This window comes from Gopherus flavomarginatus, chromosome 4 (assembly GCF_025201925.1).
Source record: "Gopherus flavomarginatus isolate rGopFla2 chromosome 4, rGopFla2.mat.asm, whole genome shotgun sequence".
Taxonomy (NCBI): Eukaryota; Metazoa; Chordata; order Testudines; family Testudinidae; genus Gopherus; species Gopherus flavomarginatus.
The window spans coordinates 199978237-199996969 of record NC_066620.1 but is presented as its reverse complement, the minus strand read 5'-3'; the positions used below and the strand labels follow the sequence as shown (position 1 = coordinate 199996969).

Here is an 18733-nt window from a genome sequence, read left to right as displayed (position 1 = left end):
TGTGTGTGTGTAGTAATACATGCAAATATATGTGTGTTAATATAAATATAGACTATTGTTTTCATCAAAGTAATTTACCATCATCACCCACCCAGTGCACTTTTATGGAGCTTTTTGAATTTCAGTATCAGTTTAAAGAATTTGAATAAAAATTATGAGAACATCAAGTTTCTTGCTATGTATCATAGTAAACATGTTGTTTTGTTTTTTTTGGAAAGGTGTGCAATTGTTTAGATAACAAGGGAATGGGTAGAGTAATTGTTGATGGAGAGAGTGGGGCTGATGGGTAGAATCATAGAAGTGTAGGACTGCAAGGGACCTTGACAGGTCAGCTATTCCAGTCCCTGGCACTGAGGCAGGACTAAGTATTATCTATACTATCCGTGACAGGTGTTTGGAGGTTTTTAAGAACAGTTTAGACAATCATGAACCTTCCACAACCTCTCTAGGTAATTTTGTTCCTAGCTGTAAGGGTAGTTAAACATGGGAAGTTTTTCCTAATGTCTAACCTAAATCTCTCTTGCTGCAATTTAAGCCCATTACTACTTCTATTCTCAGTGGTTAAGGAGAACAATTTATCGCCCTTCTCTTTATAACAATCTTTTGTATACTTGAAGACTGTTACCATATCCCCCTTCAATCTTCTCTTCTAATCTTGGGGTGAGTGAGCTTGTTTGGTGGTTTGTTGTTTTTCTTTCTCTTTTGGGTTACTTCAAGTTACAGTGTCAGTTGGAATTGTGTGTTTAGGGACTGTTTGAGCCTTTGTTCCCTAGATCATCTTTGGTCAGCTTCAGTCAGCCTTGAGATCACATTCCCCCTGTGCGATTGACAATGGGGTTGGTATGCCATATGACAGACGGTTTTAAAAGTCAGAGGCTAAGCGACCAAGAGGAACTAGCAAACCAGGGACAGCAAACGGGAGGAAGGAGTCACAATGTAATCGCTGTGATTAGGAAAGGCCACATTGCCAGTGTCAGTGCTGCTCCTGTCTCCTCCATGCGCACCTGTGTCCAGACAAAGACCCTGGCTATGGATGCCTCTGTCCAAATCTTGGTGTGGATTTGTAGACTGTGGCCTGCATTCCCTTTCATAGAAAACCAGGCTGAGGAAATCATCCAGTGTGAAAGGTGCCTGCTGGTGAAATCTCTCAGAAAGCAGGTTGGGAGAGCTAGAGGAGAAGGTGGCTAGGCTGAAGAGCATCCATGCACACAAGGAATTAATTGAGAATATTCATATGGATACCTCCAAGGCTGAGGAAGCTATCTGGCTAGAGAAGACAGCTGTCTTACCACTGAGGTAGGAGGCTATGGCTCTGTCATGGGGAGGAGACTGGCTGCTGGTTACTTCAGGCAGCAGGCTGTGCTCCATCCGTGCTCCCAACCTACTGACCATAATGATGAAAAACAGTTATTCTAACCTGGCAATAGGGGATGAGGAATTGCCTGCAAAGTTGGAGGAGGAGAAGCTGTGTACCCCAAAGTATGGGAGGATAGCAGCCACCACTCCCAAGGGGTCGAAGGCGCCCTTCTGTCATCCTGATGTAACATCCTGGGAGGCATCTGCATCTGAGATGTTACAGATGGATTGTCAAGAATCATCCAACCCTCTGACTATTACCCCTTGGATTCATGTAGGCACTAATAATACTGCGGGGTATGCCCTGAGCAGATCAGAAGTGACTGGCAGGCTCTGGGAGTAAAGGTGAAGTAGCTGGGGGTGCAAGTGATGTTCTCTTCAATCCTTCTGGTCAAAGCTAGGGGCCCAGGCAGAGACTAATGCATCCTAGAGGTGAATGCGTGACTATGTAGATGGTGTCACCAAGGGAGCTTTGGCTTCCTTGACCATGGGGTGCTGTTCTTGGGGGAAGGACTATTGAGCAGAGATGGGGCTCACCTGTTGAGTAAAGGGAAGAGTATCTTTGGATACAAACTGGCTAATGAGGAGGGCTTTAAACTAGGTTTGATGGAGGCAGGAGACAAAAGCCCACAGGTAAGTCAAAAACATGGAGACCTGGTGAAGGGCAGGAATCTGTGGGGGAGCATGGGCAGTTATAGCTGGGGCAAGAAGGAACATGGAGGGAAATCAAATCAATATCTTAGATATCTGTATATTAATGCAATAAGTATAAGGAATAAATAGGAAGAACTAGAATACTGATGAATAAACACAGCTATATCATAGTTGGCATGAGAGACTTGAGGGATAATACCCATGACTGGAATATTTGTATAGAAGGTGAGACAGACCCAGACCAGTTGGGTACAGGAGTCTGGTAGAGGGCAAATATACTGGTCACTGGGTGAGTAGTTTTCTGTTCCCTGAGTGACCAGAGCAGGGTCTGCACTAGAGTAGTCAGGAACTTGCTAGAACCAGTTAAGGCAGACAGGCTGATTAGAACACCTTCAGACAATCAAGGCAGGCTAATCAGGGCACCTGGGTTTTAAAAGGAGCTCTCTCCAGTCGGATGGGGAGGAGCCAGAGGAGAAGGAGCATGTGTGCGGAGCTAGGAGCAAGAGGGCAAGGAGCTGAGAGTGAGAGAGTGTACTGCTGGAGGATTGAGGAGGACAAGCATTATCAGACATCAGGAGGAAAGTCCTGTGGTGAGGATAAAGGTGTTTGGAGGAGGCCTTGGGGAAGTAGCCCAGGGAGGTGTAGCTGTCACACAGCTGTTCCAGGAGGCACTATAGACAGCTGCAAATCCATAGGTCCCTGGGCTGGAACCCAGAGTAGAGGGCGGGCCCGGGTTCCTCCCAAACCTCCCAACTCCTGATCAGACACAGGAGGAGTTGATCCAGACTTGAGGGAGATCACTGAGGTGAGCAAATCTGCCAATAAGCGCAGGACCCACCAAGGTAGAGGAGGAACTTTGTCACAAAGGGTACAGGTTGCTCAGGAAGGACAGGCAAGGGGGAAGAAAAGAGGAGATCTTGTCCTGAGGTTGAGATGGAAATTGGAGACAGATTTGTTGAAAGTCTCTGGGAAAAGATAAAAAGAGTAAAAAACAAAGGCGATGCCATGGTAGGGGTCTATTATAGACCACCTAAGGAGGAAAAAGAGGTGGATGAGTCTTTTTTAAACAATTAACAAAATCATGTAAAAGCAGCAAAGAGTCCTGTGGCACCTTATAGACTAACAGCTATAGTTAGTGCCACAGGACTCTTTGCTGCTTTTACAGATCCAGACTAACACGGCTACCTCGCTGATACTCTTGATGTATTAGCAGAAATGTTGTAAGCAAGACATGAGAAGTAATTTTTCCACTCTACTCAGCACTAATAAGGCCTCAGCTGGAGTATTGTGTCCAGTTCTGGGTGCCACATATCAGGAAATATGTGGACAAATCAAATTGGAAAAAAGTCCAGAGGAGAGCGACAAAATGATTAAAGGTCTATAAAACATGACCTCTGAGGAAAGATTGAAAAAATTGGGTTTGTTTAGTCTGGAGAATCATGAAGTCATAGTCGTGTAGGACATAGGCTCCATGCACAGGGGGATGGTTTTGAATCAGTTAATTGTTTTCATATAGAAAACAAGGTATAAACAAATAAGATTAATCTATGTAGCAACAACTGGCCATCTACTTTGCTGTTATCATTTGGCAGTTACTCATAAGCATAACAGTAGATAGCGATCTTAAGGAGAAATTTGTAGATGGGACAAGGCAATGGCCTTACAAACTAATTCAAGGATGGCATCACATGCATAAAGGGGAGCATGGAAGATAGCACAAAGTTCTTGTGAGAGAAGCGGACAAACGGGCAGTAAAGGCTAGCATTGATAGTGGGGCGCTATGTAATAAAATAAAATAGATTAGTATGGAAAATCCAAGCTGTGAAAGACCTTAAAAGGAAGCCATGGAAGCGCATTTGTGACCTGGTGAAAAAAGGGAAAGCCAATGAATTAATGGACTCGAGAGGGGTGGCATGGTCAGTTTGATGGATCAGGAAAATGATCTTAGCAGTAATGTTTTCAGTGGACCTGAACTGGAGTCTTGAAAACCTGAGAGGAGGAGGTTGCAGCTGTCAGGATGGGAACAGTCTGGAGATAGTTCTAGCTTCGTGGACAGAGGAAAAGGGCTGGATCTTAGAGAGAGTGGAGGAAGATGCAGCAAGATTTGGTCACTGCTTGGTTTACAGGTCTAGGTCTAAGCCAGGGGTAATCAATAGGTGGACTGTGGGCCAGATCCAGATTTCCAGATGCTTTTGAATGGACCTGAAATCTTTTTATTTACTTATTATTATTTTTTATTTTCTTCTCTGGAGTCTGATCTTGACTATACCTTGAGCAAGAAATTTGGACCTTGACAACAAATAGACTACCCCTCGTCTAAGCTAATGCCAGAGTTAAAGACAACATCTAAGTCACGAGACTTAGTGATGTAGACCACAAAGTGAGAAGTGAGGAGAGTTTGGGAAGGAAGGAAAGGAGTACAGATTTAGCCATGTTTTGGGTGACTAAAGTGAATAGAAGGCAACATAACTTGAATATTGTTTTGATCTGTGCTATCGTTATAATTATTACAGTCAGCAAGAAGGGCTCCCACTGTATAATGTATGTTGCCAAATACCATCAATTTTTTATTTTTAATTTCTCAGTGATTATATTAAATTGGAAATAATATTGGGGGGAAGGATAGCTCAATGGTTTGAGCATTGGCCTGCTAAACGCAGGTTTGAGAGTTTAATACTTGAGGGGGCCACTTAGGGATCTGGGGAAAAAATCAGTGAAGGCGGGGGGCTGGACTTGATGACCTGTCAAGGTCCCTTCCAGTTCTAGGAGATGGATATATCGCCTATTATTATTATTATTTATTTTATTATTATTAGTGTCAGTATTGCAACATAAAAGCACTTCTTCTATGGGAAGTAACTCTTTAAAAATGCAGTGTCTTATTCAACAGATTGGTTCCCTCTGTGTGTGCTGCTTTAATGATGAAAATAAGTTTTTTTCTGTTTTTTCTTATCAATAAAAGACAATACAGCTTAAAGAGAGGGCTTGTGATTCACTTCTTTTGATCACTATGTCTCCGGTTAGTTACACCTATGAAGCTAAGCTTGCACAGATGTGGCAAGGCCTAGTTTGGTCTTGAACTTCTATTATGGTGATGATGCATTAACTGGAAAGAACCCAGTTAGACTTTCTGGCCCTGATTCTCCAAAGCACTAAACGCATCTAATTGTAAGCACATGAATAATTTAATTTATTTTAGTGGGATTTCTCACATGCTTAAATGTAGGCATGTGCTTAAGTATTTGAATCATGGGCTCTGATCCCAGGATGAGTTTGCAGTGCTGACAGAACAAATGTATTATACTGGTAAACTGACCACATCTGATATAGAAATTGGGAGGTGATAAATATTTAATCTTTTACTTATAGCAAAGAACCGACATTAAAGGAACTGTGCTTTTTTTGTTTTAAATTAAGTTTTTTTAAAAAATTCAACTTTCTGATGGAGAACCTTTTAAAAAGTAAGTCCTCTGCTATTTGAAAATTCCTTTAAAGAATTGTTGTATGGTTTCTGCTCCCCTGCTGTATTTTGTAAGGATCATAGAACCATAAAAATATAGGTCCAAAAGGACCTCGAGAGATCATCTAGTCCCTCCTTCTTCACCTCACCATGCTGAGGCAGGACCAAGTATACCTAGACCATCTTTTTTAGTAGGCCTGAGAGCAAGCATATTTGGAGTCCCCCGAAAGTGGAGCTTTGTCTCTGTATACACCTGCTTCAGCACCTTCAGTTTGAATTTTTCTGCTTCTATTATTGGTGAATGCCTTCTTGCAGAACCTGGAGAAGTGTATACAAGCTGCACCGAAGTTGTGCATGATACAAATGCAGCTGATCCTTATAGTACTGTGAAACTGACTGTGTAGAAAGTGCTGTTGAATAAACAAACTAAGCGGGGAGATTGTGGTGTTTTTTTTTTTTTTTCAAAACTCTTTCAGCTCTAGTATTCTTAGAGGTTACTCATAACAATAGTATGTATACACTTTTCAGATAGAATCATAGACTTTAAGGTGAGAAAGGACTATTACGATCATCTAGTCTGACCTCCTGCACAACGGAGGCCACAGAAGCTTACCCCCCCACTCCTGTGTCAACCCCCTAACCTATGTCTGAGCTATTGAAATCCTCAAATCGTGGTTTAAAGACTTGAAGGTGCAGAGAATCCATCAGCAAGTGACCCATGCCTAGGGTGATCAGATGTCCTGATAAAATCAAGACTGTCCCGATATTTAACCCTTTGTCCTGCGTCCCGATCAATGTATGGAGGGCAGCAGGAGGGAGGCGCTGACCCTGTGAGTGCTCCAGAGTTGGAGCACCCCCGGGGAAAAATTGCAGCCAAGCTCCTCCCTCCTCACCTCCTTCTCCCCTTCCCCCCAGCTCCACCCCCCTCCAGCACTTCCCACGGCCAAACAGCTGTTTGGCAATGCTTAGCGCTTTCTAGGAGGGAGGAGTGCGTACGCAGTGCGCTCAGGGGAGGAGGCAGAGAAGAGGCAGGGCGGGGGGGGAGAGTTGGGGGAAGGAGGTGGAACAGGGGCGAGGTGAGGGTGGTGCAGGGGCGGAAAGAGGCGGGAAGTGGGCGAGCACGCACCCGGGAGAGGGGAAGTCGGCACCATAGGGATGAGTGGCGGGTGGAGAGGTGAGTGGTGGATGAGGGACTGAGGAGGGACACAGCAAGCCAGTGGATGAGGAAGGACGCGGGCGGGGGGGAGGGGCTGAGTGGGGAAGGGGGCGGGGCCTGGGGCAGAGTGCAGGCGGAGCCTGGGAGGAGCAGGGGTGGACTGTGGGCGGGGCCAATGTGTCCCGATATTTTAGTGTGGTGATCTGGTCACCCTACCCATGCCCTATGCTGCAGAGGAAGGCAAAAACCCCCCAGGGCCTCTGCCAATCCTCCCTGGAGGAAAATTCCTTCCCGACCCCAAATATGACGATCAGCTAAACTCTGAGCATGTGGGCAAGACTCACCAGCCGGACACTCAGGAAAGAATTCTCTTTAGTAACTCAGATCCCATCCCATCTAACATCCCATCACAGGCCATTGGACATATTTACCGCTAATAATCAAAGATCAGTTAATTGCCAAAATTAGGCTATCCCATCATACCATCCCCTCCATAAACTTATCAAGCTTAGTCTTGAAGCCAGATATGTCTTTTGCCCCCACTGCTTCCCTTGGAAGGCTGTTCCAGAACTTCACTCCTCTTATGGTTAGTAACCTTCATCTAGTTTCAAGTTTAAACTTCCTGATGGCCAGTTTATATCCATTTGTTCTTGTGTCCACATTGGTACTGATCTTAAATAATTCCTCTCCCTCCCTGGTATTTATCCTTCTGATATATTTATAGAGAGCAATCATATCTCCCTTCAGCCTTCTTTTGGTTAAGCTAAACAAGCCAAGCTCTTTGCGTCTCCTTTCATAAGACAGGTTTCCATTCCTTGGATCATCCTAGTAGCCCTTCTCTGTACCTGTTCCAGATTGAATTCATCCTTCTTAAACATGGGAGATCGGAACTGCACACTGTATTCCAGATGAGGTCTCACCAGTGCCTTGTATAATGATACTACCTCCTTATCTCTACTGCAAATGCTTCGCCTGATGCACCTCAAGACCACATTAGCTTTTTTCATGGCCACATCACGTTGGCAGCTCATAATTATCCTGTGATCAACCAATACTCCAAGGTCCCTCTCCTCCTCTGTTACTTCCAACTGATGTGTCCCCAGCTTATAACAAAAATTCTTGTTGTTAATCCCTAAGTGCATAACCTTGCACTTTTCACTATTAAATTTCTTCCTATTACTTTACTCCAGTTTACAAAGTCATCCAGATCTTCCTGTATGATATCCCGGTCCTTCTCTGTATTGGCAGTATCTCCCAGCTTTGTGTCATCAGCAAACTATTAGCGCATTTCCACTTTTTGTGCCAACGTCAGTAATAAAAAGATTAAATAAGATTGGTCCCAAAACCGATCCTTGAGGAACTCCACTAGTAACCTCCCTCTAGCCTGACAGTTCTCCTTTCAGTACAACCCATTGTAGTCTTCCCTTTAACCAGTTCCTTATCCACCTTTCAATTTTCATATTGATCCCCATCTTTTCCAATTGAGCTAATAATTCCCGATATGGAACCGTATCAAATGCCTTACTGAAATTGAGGTAAATTAGATCCACTGCGTTTCCTTGTCTAAAAAATCTGTTACCTTCTCAAAGGAAGAGATCAGGTTGGTTTGGCATGATCTACCTTTTGTAAAACCATGTTGTATTTTGTCCCAATTACCATTGACCTCAATGTCCTTAACTACTTTCTCCTTCAAAATTTTTTCCAGGACCTTTCATACTACAGATGTCAAACTAACAGGCCTGTAGTTACCCTGATCACTTTTTTTCTTTTCTTAAAAATAGGAACTATGTTAGTAATTCTCCAGTCATATGGTACAACCTCTGAGTTTACAAATTCATTAAAAGTTCTTGCTAATGGGCTTGCAATTTCATGTGCCAGTTCCTTTAATATTCTTGGATGAAGATTATCTGGGCCCCCTGATTTAGTCCCATTGAGCTGTTCAAGTTTGGCTTCTACCTCAGATATGGTAATATCTACCTCCATATCGTCATTCCCATTTGTCATCCAACCATTATCCCTAAGCTCCTCATTAGCCTTATTAAAGACTGAGGCAAACTGTTTGTTTAGATATTGGGCCATGCCTAGGTTATGCTTAACCTCCACTCCATCCTCAGTGTTTAGCGGTCCCACTTCCTCTCTCTTTGTTTTCTTATTTATATGGCTCTAGAACCTTTTACTATTGGTTTTAATTCCCTTTGCAAGATTCAACTCTACATGGCTCTTGGCCTTTCTCACTTTATCCCTACATGTTCTGACCTCAGTAAGGTAGCTTTCCTTGCTGATCACTCCCATTTTCCACTCCTTGTTGGCTTTCTGCTTTTTCTTAATCACCTCTTTGAGATGCTTGCTCATCCAGCTTGGTCTACAATTCCTGCCTATAAATTGGGATGCAGGCTTCTGATAGTTTCTGCAACTTTGACTTGAAGTAATTCCAGGCCTCCTCTGCCTTTATATCCACAAGTTCTTCAGTCCAATCCAGTTCCCTAAAATATGATTTTCAAGGTGAATGTGTGCTTTTAAGAACTTTTTAAACTAAAAAGTTAGACATTTCTTATTAATGTTGTAGTTAGTAAAGTCTTGAAACTAGTTAAATTATCAGATTAAGTAGCACTTTCAGAGAAGACGTTCTCAACATTACGTTTAGTTATGTTTCTCTGACCTCTTGTCATTTAATGCGCAGCACTCACATGGTACTAGCATCTTCAGAGCAACTTTGTGAACACTGATTTTCATAACTGACCTGGTGAGGTGGGTAGGTATAGTTAATGGACTTAGTTTCTTTCATTTTGAAAGATTGTCACTTTGAGAGAGCTTCCTGTTAATACTGATTTGTGCTGGCAGTATCTCTCCAGAGTAAACAATGTGACCACTTTAAGTATAGCAGCCTCCATTTTTCTATGGAAAAGCTCTTGCAAAGTGGTTATAACTTGCCTAAGAGCATAAGTAATCTGTATCGTAGCAGAAATTGGAATCCAGCAGTTCCCATCTATCTCTCTTTTGCTCAACCTACTAAAATACACTTTCTCATCATCTTATAAGATATGCTGAAATTCAACATTACAGGTGAATACTCTTCCTGAGCTGTTGTTTGAAGTTTATATTAGGAACATAACCAAAAACCCCTTTTGAGATTGGGGTTCCTAGACACAATGCGTATCCACCCTTAGAAGACACTGCCCCATCCCAGACAGTATATAATCTGACTTGAAACAAAGCATACAGTAGGAGGGATGACAAGGTCATGGGGTTATGCAGCTTAATTCTAGCACAACATAATAGTTCCAAGTCATCTGAAGATTTTAAAAAAAGTGAAGTAAAATTGGCTTTCCTCAAATTCTACATCTCACAGCTATAATTGTCTGTCTGATGTTTTGTGGTCTAAATAGAAGTGGGTTTTCATGAGGAATGTGAAGAAGGAAAGAGGAGTGGCCTTACCGATTAATTTAATTAGTGCTTCCTGCACACTTGGTTAGTGTAAAATATCCATGATGGGTGAGATTTTCAGAAGTGGTCGGCATTGGCCTGACTCTGCTCTCGTTGAAGCCAGTGGGAGTTCATTTTGCTGTTGACTTCAGTGGGAGCAGAATTAGCTCAATGCTAATTTGAAAATCCCCAGCTGTGGAAAGTTTGAGAATTGTGGGTGTCCGTTAGTATGTAGTCAATTATCCTAACCCACGTGTTGCAGATGTATGTGCTTTTCAAAGTGACATGTTTTTGTCTCTTCCAATTCAGTTCGAATAAGGAGGAAATCAAGACGACGTTCACAGTGGGGTAAAGGCATTATTAAAAAGAGAAAAGTCAACAATTTGAAGAAAGATGAAGATGATGCAAAATTTGCTGATGATGAAAATCATAGGGAGGGCAGGAAGCTGCTGGAGAATGGGGAGCTAGAAGTCAGCACAGACTGCGTTGAGGAGAATGGAGAGGAAATGGGAGATCTGTCTATGACAAATGATGAGTCCTCTTGTGATATCATGGATATAGATGCAGAACAGAGACTTAACAATGGGACAGTAGGAAAAGAAAACAGTTTTGCATCAACAGAAGAAGAGAGTTCAAATGAATCCCTGTTAGTAAATGACAGTCTTACTGTGAATGCTGAAAAGGAATCAAGGAAGGAGTCTCCATCCAAGTGGGACTGTGTGAATGGTGAGGCATCTACACACAGCTTAGAGGGGATGCCTGTTCCAGAATGTCAGAATGGTAAAGCAGAAGCAGTTGATGTTCCAGCATGTGACGATGATGTGCCTCGTAATGAGCAAAAAGGTGTGTCTGAAGATCAGCCAAAGGAAAAAACAGAAGGTTCTAGTGAAAATCAGGGAGCTGATTTGGTGAAACAGTCTAATACTGAAGTACAACAATACAGCAATAATGAAAAGACACCAGTGAGCAGCACAGACATTGAGACTAAAGATATTGAACCAGATAAAGAAGGTATGGTTTGTTTTCAGTATGTCCAGTATTGAGATTAATGCTGAAGTAAATATAGATGGGTATACTTTGTTGCAATAGCAAGTGAGTAGTGTATTTTGTGAACTGCAACCTGAACATTTTGAACATCTAATACTCTTATAACACAATTCCACCCTGAGTTAAATGTCATTTTTGGTCACACTTCCTTAGATAAATAAGTCTACCTCAGTACTGACAATGTTCTATGTGCTTCTGTATGGCTTCTGTGGGGAAACTGCAAATATACAGGTAACGTTCTGTGATACTGAAAATAATTTTTTTTTTTTTAAATTCCTCACACTGTTTGTATGAGACTTAGTATGTTGTGGGTTCATAGTGCTTTCTGATCCAGACATTTACCGTGTCACTGTTTTGGGTTTTAATTCAATAAAATATAGAAAGTATGTAATCTTACAGGATTTCCATATTGCAGATTTGAAGGATTTTGATGAAATCAGGTTGAGAGTAGTATATTTTTAAAAAATTTGTAACAAAAGGTTTTTGCCTGAGGTATATATGTTGCTTTACAAGTGATGATCCCTGCTGGGAGCAGTTTATAATCAATAGATAGACATTGCAGAGAAAGGACAATAGACAAAGAGATGGGAAGGATAATGGTGAATAAAAGCAGAGAAACAACATCTCTTGGGGGCCCGAGGGGAAGAGAGAAGTAAAAGGTGTTTGTTCGCTTGCTTTTTTGTTAGCTGTTCATGAATATGTAAAAGAACAATGTATCTTTAAATGGTTAGTGCTAGGGTTTGCAAAAAAAATGAGTTTTAACAAAGGTTTTTAAATGGCAGGTGTTGTTATTCCTCAGTGTATAAGGTTAGGAAGTGTTTTCCAAGGATAAGGAGTAGCATGGAATAAGGTACAGTAATAAGTGATAGGAGGAGATGAAGAGTATGTGTAGATTAGAAACTTGAGCAAGGCAGTGTACATGAGAAGATGAACAGGAAGAAGTGCTGATTTGTCAGGAGGAGTGGATTTTTGCAGGGCCTTGTAAGTTAGGAACACAATCTTCAACTTGGTGTGGAAGGCAGGTGGTAGCCAGTGAAGGGACTCAAACTGGGGGCAATGTGGTCTGAGTAACAGAGGAGGAAAATACTTTTAGAAATTTAATTATGTATATACTGAAGAAAACCAAAGTGGCAACAATCAGTATTGTAAGAAGAGAGGAGGGTTGAATAGTTGAGGCAAGAGAGAACCTATGGCAGGACAGGATCAGAAGTAGCAATAAAGAGAGAAGAGTAAATCTTGGGAGATGTTGTAGAGAAAGAACCACTAGGATTTTGCAAATGCTTGGATCTGGAAGGGGGAGAGAGAAGTCAAACATGACCTAGATTTCAAGCTTTGGTGTCAAAAGATGTTAAAAATTTACGCAGTGTTGGAGAAGGGAGGGCTTGGGAGGAAGAGAAAATTGGTTTAATCAGGTGGAAAGATTTGGAGAATTTGCTTTGCATCTGCACTTGATGTTGCTATGTAGAGGAGATATAACTGACCCACTTTGCAGTGACTTGAAAATTTTTTGTTGAGAATTAAGGGCTCAGTTTTCAAGTTGAGCTATTTCATGGGTGCCTTTGAACTGTACAGTTTTTATGAACATAAATAAACTTATAGGAAACTATATATCATAATGAAAGTGAAGACAGTACTATGTGTTGGTTGAACCTTCATGTTTATATTTTAAAAAAATGAACCTGTGCATTTTGTAAAAATCTCAATATACAAAGCTTCAGCAAACTTTTGATATTGTAAATGACATGATTCAATATACACCTCTACTCCAATATAACGCGACCTGATAAAACACGAATTCGGATATAACGCGGTAAAGCAGCCCTCTGGTGGGGCGGGGCTGCGCACTCTGGTGGATCAAAGCAAGTTCAATATAACACAGTTTCACCTATAACACAATAAGATTTTTGGGCTCCCAAGGACAGCATTATATCAGGGTAGAGGTGTACTTTAAAACAAAGTATAATTTATTTTTAAAACTTAAAACTTTTTTCTCAAGTTTTTACTTTAAATAATATATCCATCTACTTGTCTAAACTCCAGCAGAGTTGTTGTTTTATCTTCTCTATCTAGATATGGAAAAAAAAGTTTGAGATTTTTGTGAAAAATAAAGTTAATTTGAGAGAATCACACCATTAAACCAATGATTTCCGTGGCTTAACTTTTCTGTAGGTTTTGTGAGAATTCTACATTTGTCCATACTTCTCCCTACAATTTTCTTAAATTTCACCCATATAAAAATTTGATCCGAGATTTTTGGTAGCATTGCGTGTTCAGCTTGCACATGTTTCTGTCACATCTCCGTGCCCTGTACCAAGGCAATGTAGCACAGCCTGGGTAAACAGCCTTGTGTTCTTTCTCAATCGCATTTGACCAGAGACAGGTTAGTGTGTGCCTGTTTTCCTCTTCAGAGTTAGAATGTAATATATAGTGTTAGTTCGTTCGTTAGTTTGTAGGATTCTTAGTACTTTATAGTTGTTGGAACTGTTGTTCCTTTCTTCCTGGGGGAATTTTTTGTTTTGTTTTTTCCCTTACTGAGATGTCAGGTGTTCTTTCTTGTATCTGGGATGCCAGGCTCACCAGATTTTAAACTGTGCCTCTTCTGTTGAAAAGTGATTCCCGTCAGTGTTGAGGGTTTTCAGCATATTGCTTGGGATACTCGCATATCCCCAGCAAGTGGAATATTGTATTTGTTTTAAGGGAAGATCCCACAAAAACAGGGAGATTTAAGTATAGTGTGTTAGTGACGGAGAAAGCCTTAAGACTGACTTCTGACCTCGGAACAGGAAACTCCCTGAACAGGAGCCCTCTGCTTCCGTTAATGTCCTGTCTACATTGAGATCATGATCACGAGGGCTTCCAAGGTGAAGGCAGCATTGAGATCCTGGTCTCTGATACTCTCTGTCAGCAAGGTACCTATAATTGCTTCATTGGTTCCAAGAATTTCCCACTCAGAGACTAAGGACGGGGGGCAGATAAGTGAAGGAGAACGGGAAGTTCTTTCTCTTAGAAGATTCAGGAACCAGAGACCTCAGGGCCCTGTGAGGAGTGCTCTTGAGGCTCTAAGTACTTTGGGTACCATGAAGCACTGTAAGACTTCATCTAAGTCCCATACCTTGCCGATAAAGGGTACGGTATCAAAGACTATTATTGTGGCTGCCATGAGATCCTGTTCTAGTAAGAGAGCAGGCTCACTGGAATCTGCAGTACCCTCAGACCCATGATCAACACCTCGGACAGTGACATCGAGAACAACTTCAGTGCCCATACCACATTCTGTTGTGGTCCAAGTACCCTCATGAATCGCCCCTCTTTGCGACTTCCGGACATCTTTTGGTACCGAGAGCTGCTCAGTCACCAGCTGTGCATGTTGTATTGAGATGCACTACTTCACAATTTCTACCATTCAGAAAGAACTGTTGTAACTTCCTTTACAATATGTAAAAGAGCATTCGTAGTCAGACTCTGAGCTTTCTGTTCAAGGCTTTCCAGTTTATTTGCTCAAGGAAATGTTGTTCTCTGCGGATTGAAGGAAGGCAGGATACAAGTTCTCTGCCTATTAATACTTGGAATCATCAGCATTGACTACCTCCCTTTGGCCTTATTGGGACCCATGGGCAGTGTACTGTCTGCAGTTTTCAGGGTCCCTGATTCAGTCTCATAAGGAGCATAGAAGACCTCATTTTCCAGTACCTTCCATCCCTCCCCTCTATGCTGAATCAGCAGAGGAGACCTTTATGGAGCAAGGGGCAAAGGTGGACAAGGAGGTCACCCACCATACAAATATCTCTTCTTCTTCTCCTGATTAGGCAGCAATGCTTCCATCATCACCATTAGCTGATGACTTTCAGCAGTTCCAGGACCTGCTGAAGCAGATGGTGAACATGCTACAAATTCCCCTGGAAGAAATCCAGGATTCCCATCACTAGTTTCTGGACATATTACATACTTCTACTTCAGCGCTGGTGCAACTGCCAATTTAATGAAGTTCTCCTTGAGCCAGCCAAGACCACAGGGCCAAATTCCAGCAGCAGCACACCCTACCTGCAAGAGAGCCAATTAAAAAATACTACACCTGGGCCAGGGATCCAGAGTTTTTGTTTTTACACCTGACACCAAATTCTCTGGTCATGGACGCTGTTAAGGCAAGGTGTGGACAGCATATTCCTAAAGTTACCCCCATAACAAGGACCAGAAGTGTCTGGGCCATTTTGGTCATAAAAGCGCCTCTTTGGTGACACTACATATTAGGATTACGAAATGCTGATGTCGAAATATGACTTCCTGAATAACCAGAAGTTTAATGCTGTTATTGACCGTTTACCACAGGAACATCAAGATCAGTTTAGTGCCATAATTAGGGCTGTCAAATGATTAAAAAAATTAATCGTGATTAATCGTGTGATTAAAAAAATTAATTTTGCTATTGTGCAATTAAAGAGAGAATAGAATATCATTTATTTAAATATTTTTGGATGTTTTCTACTTTTTCAAATATATTGATTTCATTTGCCACATAGAATACGAAGTGTTAAGTGCTCACTTTATTATAATTTTTATTACGAATATTTGTACAGTAAAAAACAAAAGAAATAGTATTTTTCAATTCACCTAATACAAATAATGTAGTGCAATCCCCTTATCGTGAAAGCTGAATTTACAAATGTAGAATTATGTACAAAAAAATAACTGCACTCAAAAAATAAAACAATGTAAAATTTTAGAGCCTGGATGTTCACTCAGTCCTACTTCTTGTTCAGTCAATCACTGAGACAAACAAGTTTGTTTATATTTGCAGGAGATAATGGTGTCCGCTACTTGTTTGCATTGTTACCTGAAAGTGACCACAGGTGTTTTCATGGCACATTTGTAGCCGGCATCGCAAGATATTTATGTGCCAGATGCTCTAAAGATTCATATGTCCCTTCATGCTTCAACTATCCTTCCAGAGGACATGCATCCATGCCAATAACAGGTTCTGCTTAATAATGATCCAAAACAGTGCAGACCGATGCATATTCATTTTCATCGTCTGAGTCCGATGCCACCAGCAGAAAGTTAGTTTTTTTTAAATTTTTCTTATTTTTGGCGGGAGGGGAGGGATGTTTGGGTTCTGTAGTTTCCGCCTTGGAGTGTTGCTGTTTTAAGACTTCTGAAAGTATGCTCCACACCTCATCCCTCTCAGATTTTGGAAGGCACTTCAGAGTCTTAAATCTTGGATTGAGTGCTGTAGCTGTCTTTAGAAATCTCACATTAGTACCTTCTTTGTGTGTTTTGTCAAATCTGCTGTGAAAATGTTCTTAAAATGAACAACATGTGCTGGGTCATCATCCAAGACTGCTATAACATGAAATATACGGCAGAATGCAGGTAAAACAAAGATATACATTCTCCCCCAAGGAGTGCAGTCACAAATTTTATTAATGCATTTTTTTAAACTAGCATCGTCAGCATGGAAGCATGTCCTCTGGAATGCTGTCCGAAGAATGAAGGGGCATACGAATGTTTAGTTTATCTGGCATGTAAATTCCTTGCAATGCTGGCTACAAAAGTGGCATGTAAATGCCTGTTCTCACTTTCAGGTGACATAACTGAGAAGCAGGCAGCATCATGTCCTGTAAATGTAAACAAACTTGTCTGTCTTTGCAATTGGCTGAACAAGAAGTAGGGCTGAGGGCTTGTAGGCTCTAAAGGTTTACATTGTTTAAGGTTTTTTGAGTTCAGTTATGTAACAAAAAAAAAAAAACACCCTACATTTGTAAGTTACACTATCATGATAAAGATATTGCATTATGGTACTTATATGAGGTGAATTGAAAAACACTCTTTATCATTTTTACGATGCAAAGATTTGTAATAAAAATAATATAAAATGAGCACTGTACACTTTGTATTCTGTGTTATAATTGAAATCAATATATTTGAAAATGTAGAGAAGCATCCAAAAATATCTACTAAATTTCTATTGGTATTCCATTGTTTAACAGTGCGATTACTTACAATTAATTTTTTTGAAGTAATCATGTGAGTAAACTCCAATTAATTGACAGCCTTAGCCATAATTAAAAAGGAGGATCAGCTTTTGGTGAAGATGTCTTTGCAGGCTTCACTGGATGTGGCCAACATTGCAGCCAGGGCTATTTTCCCCCCGCAATAGTAATGAGATGAGCTTCCTGGCTTCAGTTGTCCAGTTTCCAGCAGGAGGTATAATCAGCCATTGAGGAGTTACCATTTAATGGCCACAAGCTCTTCAAGGATTTCAAAGATGACTGACTTCATACCCTAAAAGACTCTAGGGCTACACTTAGATCCTTAGGGGATATACATTCAAGTAAAAGTACATTCACGAGGTCTCAATCTGCACAAAGATCCCATCTAGCTCAATTGTTACCTTCTGTAGACTATCTGAACCACCAGCAATATGGGGTTGAGATTCTCTAAAAGGAACATGACAACTACTGTGACTGCTTCATCCCAGCCATCATCATCTTCCAAGCTCCGGTTTTTATGGTTTGGTTGAGAGTCTGAACCACTCGATAAGAGTTTCTCGGCTGCAGCAGTGTATCCCTTTTCCGTATGTTGGACACGGCCTGCCTGCGAGAGATCTCTAATATATACCAGCATGTGTGGGAGACTAGGATATCAAACAAATGGATTTTGGAAGCCCTTCTGGTTATACAATCCAGTTTCTCCATCCTACCCTCCCATGCCTCTTCAGGGACCCCTCTCACAGTCAGTTGCAGAGAGAGATGATCACATTGACCCTAAGTCTAGGGGCCACAGAACCAGTTCCACTTCAACACTAAGGATAAGTATTTTTTGATACTCTAGAGAAACAGATGTTGGCAGCCAATATTAGATCTCAGACAACTGAAGAAGAATGTCCGATATCTGAAATTCAGAATAGTCTCTCTAGCAGCTATAATTCCCTCCCTGAAGTCAGAGGACTGGCTCTCAGCCTCAAAGATTCTTAGTTCCATGTAGCAATTTAGCCCTTTTATGAAAGATTTCTTCGTTTCATAGTTGTTCACGATCACTACCAATACCAGATCCTACCCTTTGGCTTTTCTTCCACCCCAAGGGTTTTCTCAAAAATTATGGTGGTTGTAGCTGCCCACTTCCGTTGTTTAGGAATAACAGTTTTTCTCTACTTCAACCACTGGATTCTCAAAGGATGGTCTTATCAGGAGGTGCTGTTGGCAGTTAAAAGAACAACTTTACTTTTCCACAGTTAAGGCCTACAAACAAATGTGGAGAAATTGGCCTTGACCCCTACACCGTGAATATTTTTTAGAGGCGCGTTTCTGGATTTGATGATGGCTTATCCTTCCTCCCAACAGGTTCCTTGCTCCAAAGAACCTTATCCAAAGAATGCAGCGCAGTCCTCAAGTCTCTTTGTGTTTTTATAATACAGAACACTAGATTATATCTTTGTTTCCAGGTGTGGCTCAGGACATTTTATATACCCAACAGACACAGTCTGAAGAAACAGGTGTCTATACCAAGCTGGGTTCAACAGTCACTCACCTGGTAGAAGGATCCTTCCAGGGTTTGTGCAGGAACCCCATTAATCCAGAATCCCCGTACTGTCATAACATTGGACCCTTCTCTCTTGGGATGGGGAGCACATTTGGGTCATC

At 41.4% G+C, this 18733-nt stretch overlaps 1 protein-coding gene across 2 annotated transcripts in view; it reads left to right on the top strand.

Annotated features, from left to right (window-relative positions):
• ATAD2B (ATPase family AAA domain containing 2B) overlaps window positions 1-18733 on the top strand; it is a 162276-nt gene that overhangs the window by 132394 nt on the left and 11149 nt on the right. For both annotated transcript variants that reach the window (XM_050950617.1, XM_050950616.1), the window contains exon 25: window positions 10359-11060. In XM_050950617.1, the coding sequence (XP_050806574.1) occupies window positions 10359-11060 (702 nt within the window). The remainder of the gene's footprint in view (window positions 1-10358; window positions 11061-18733) is intronic.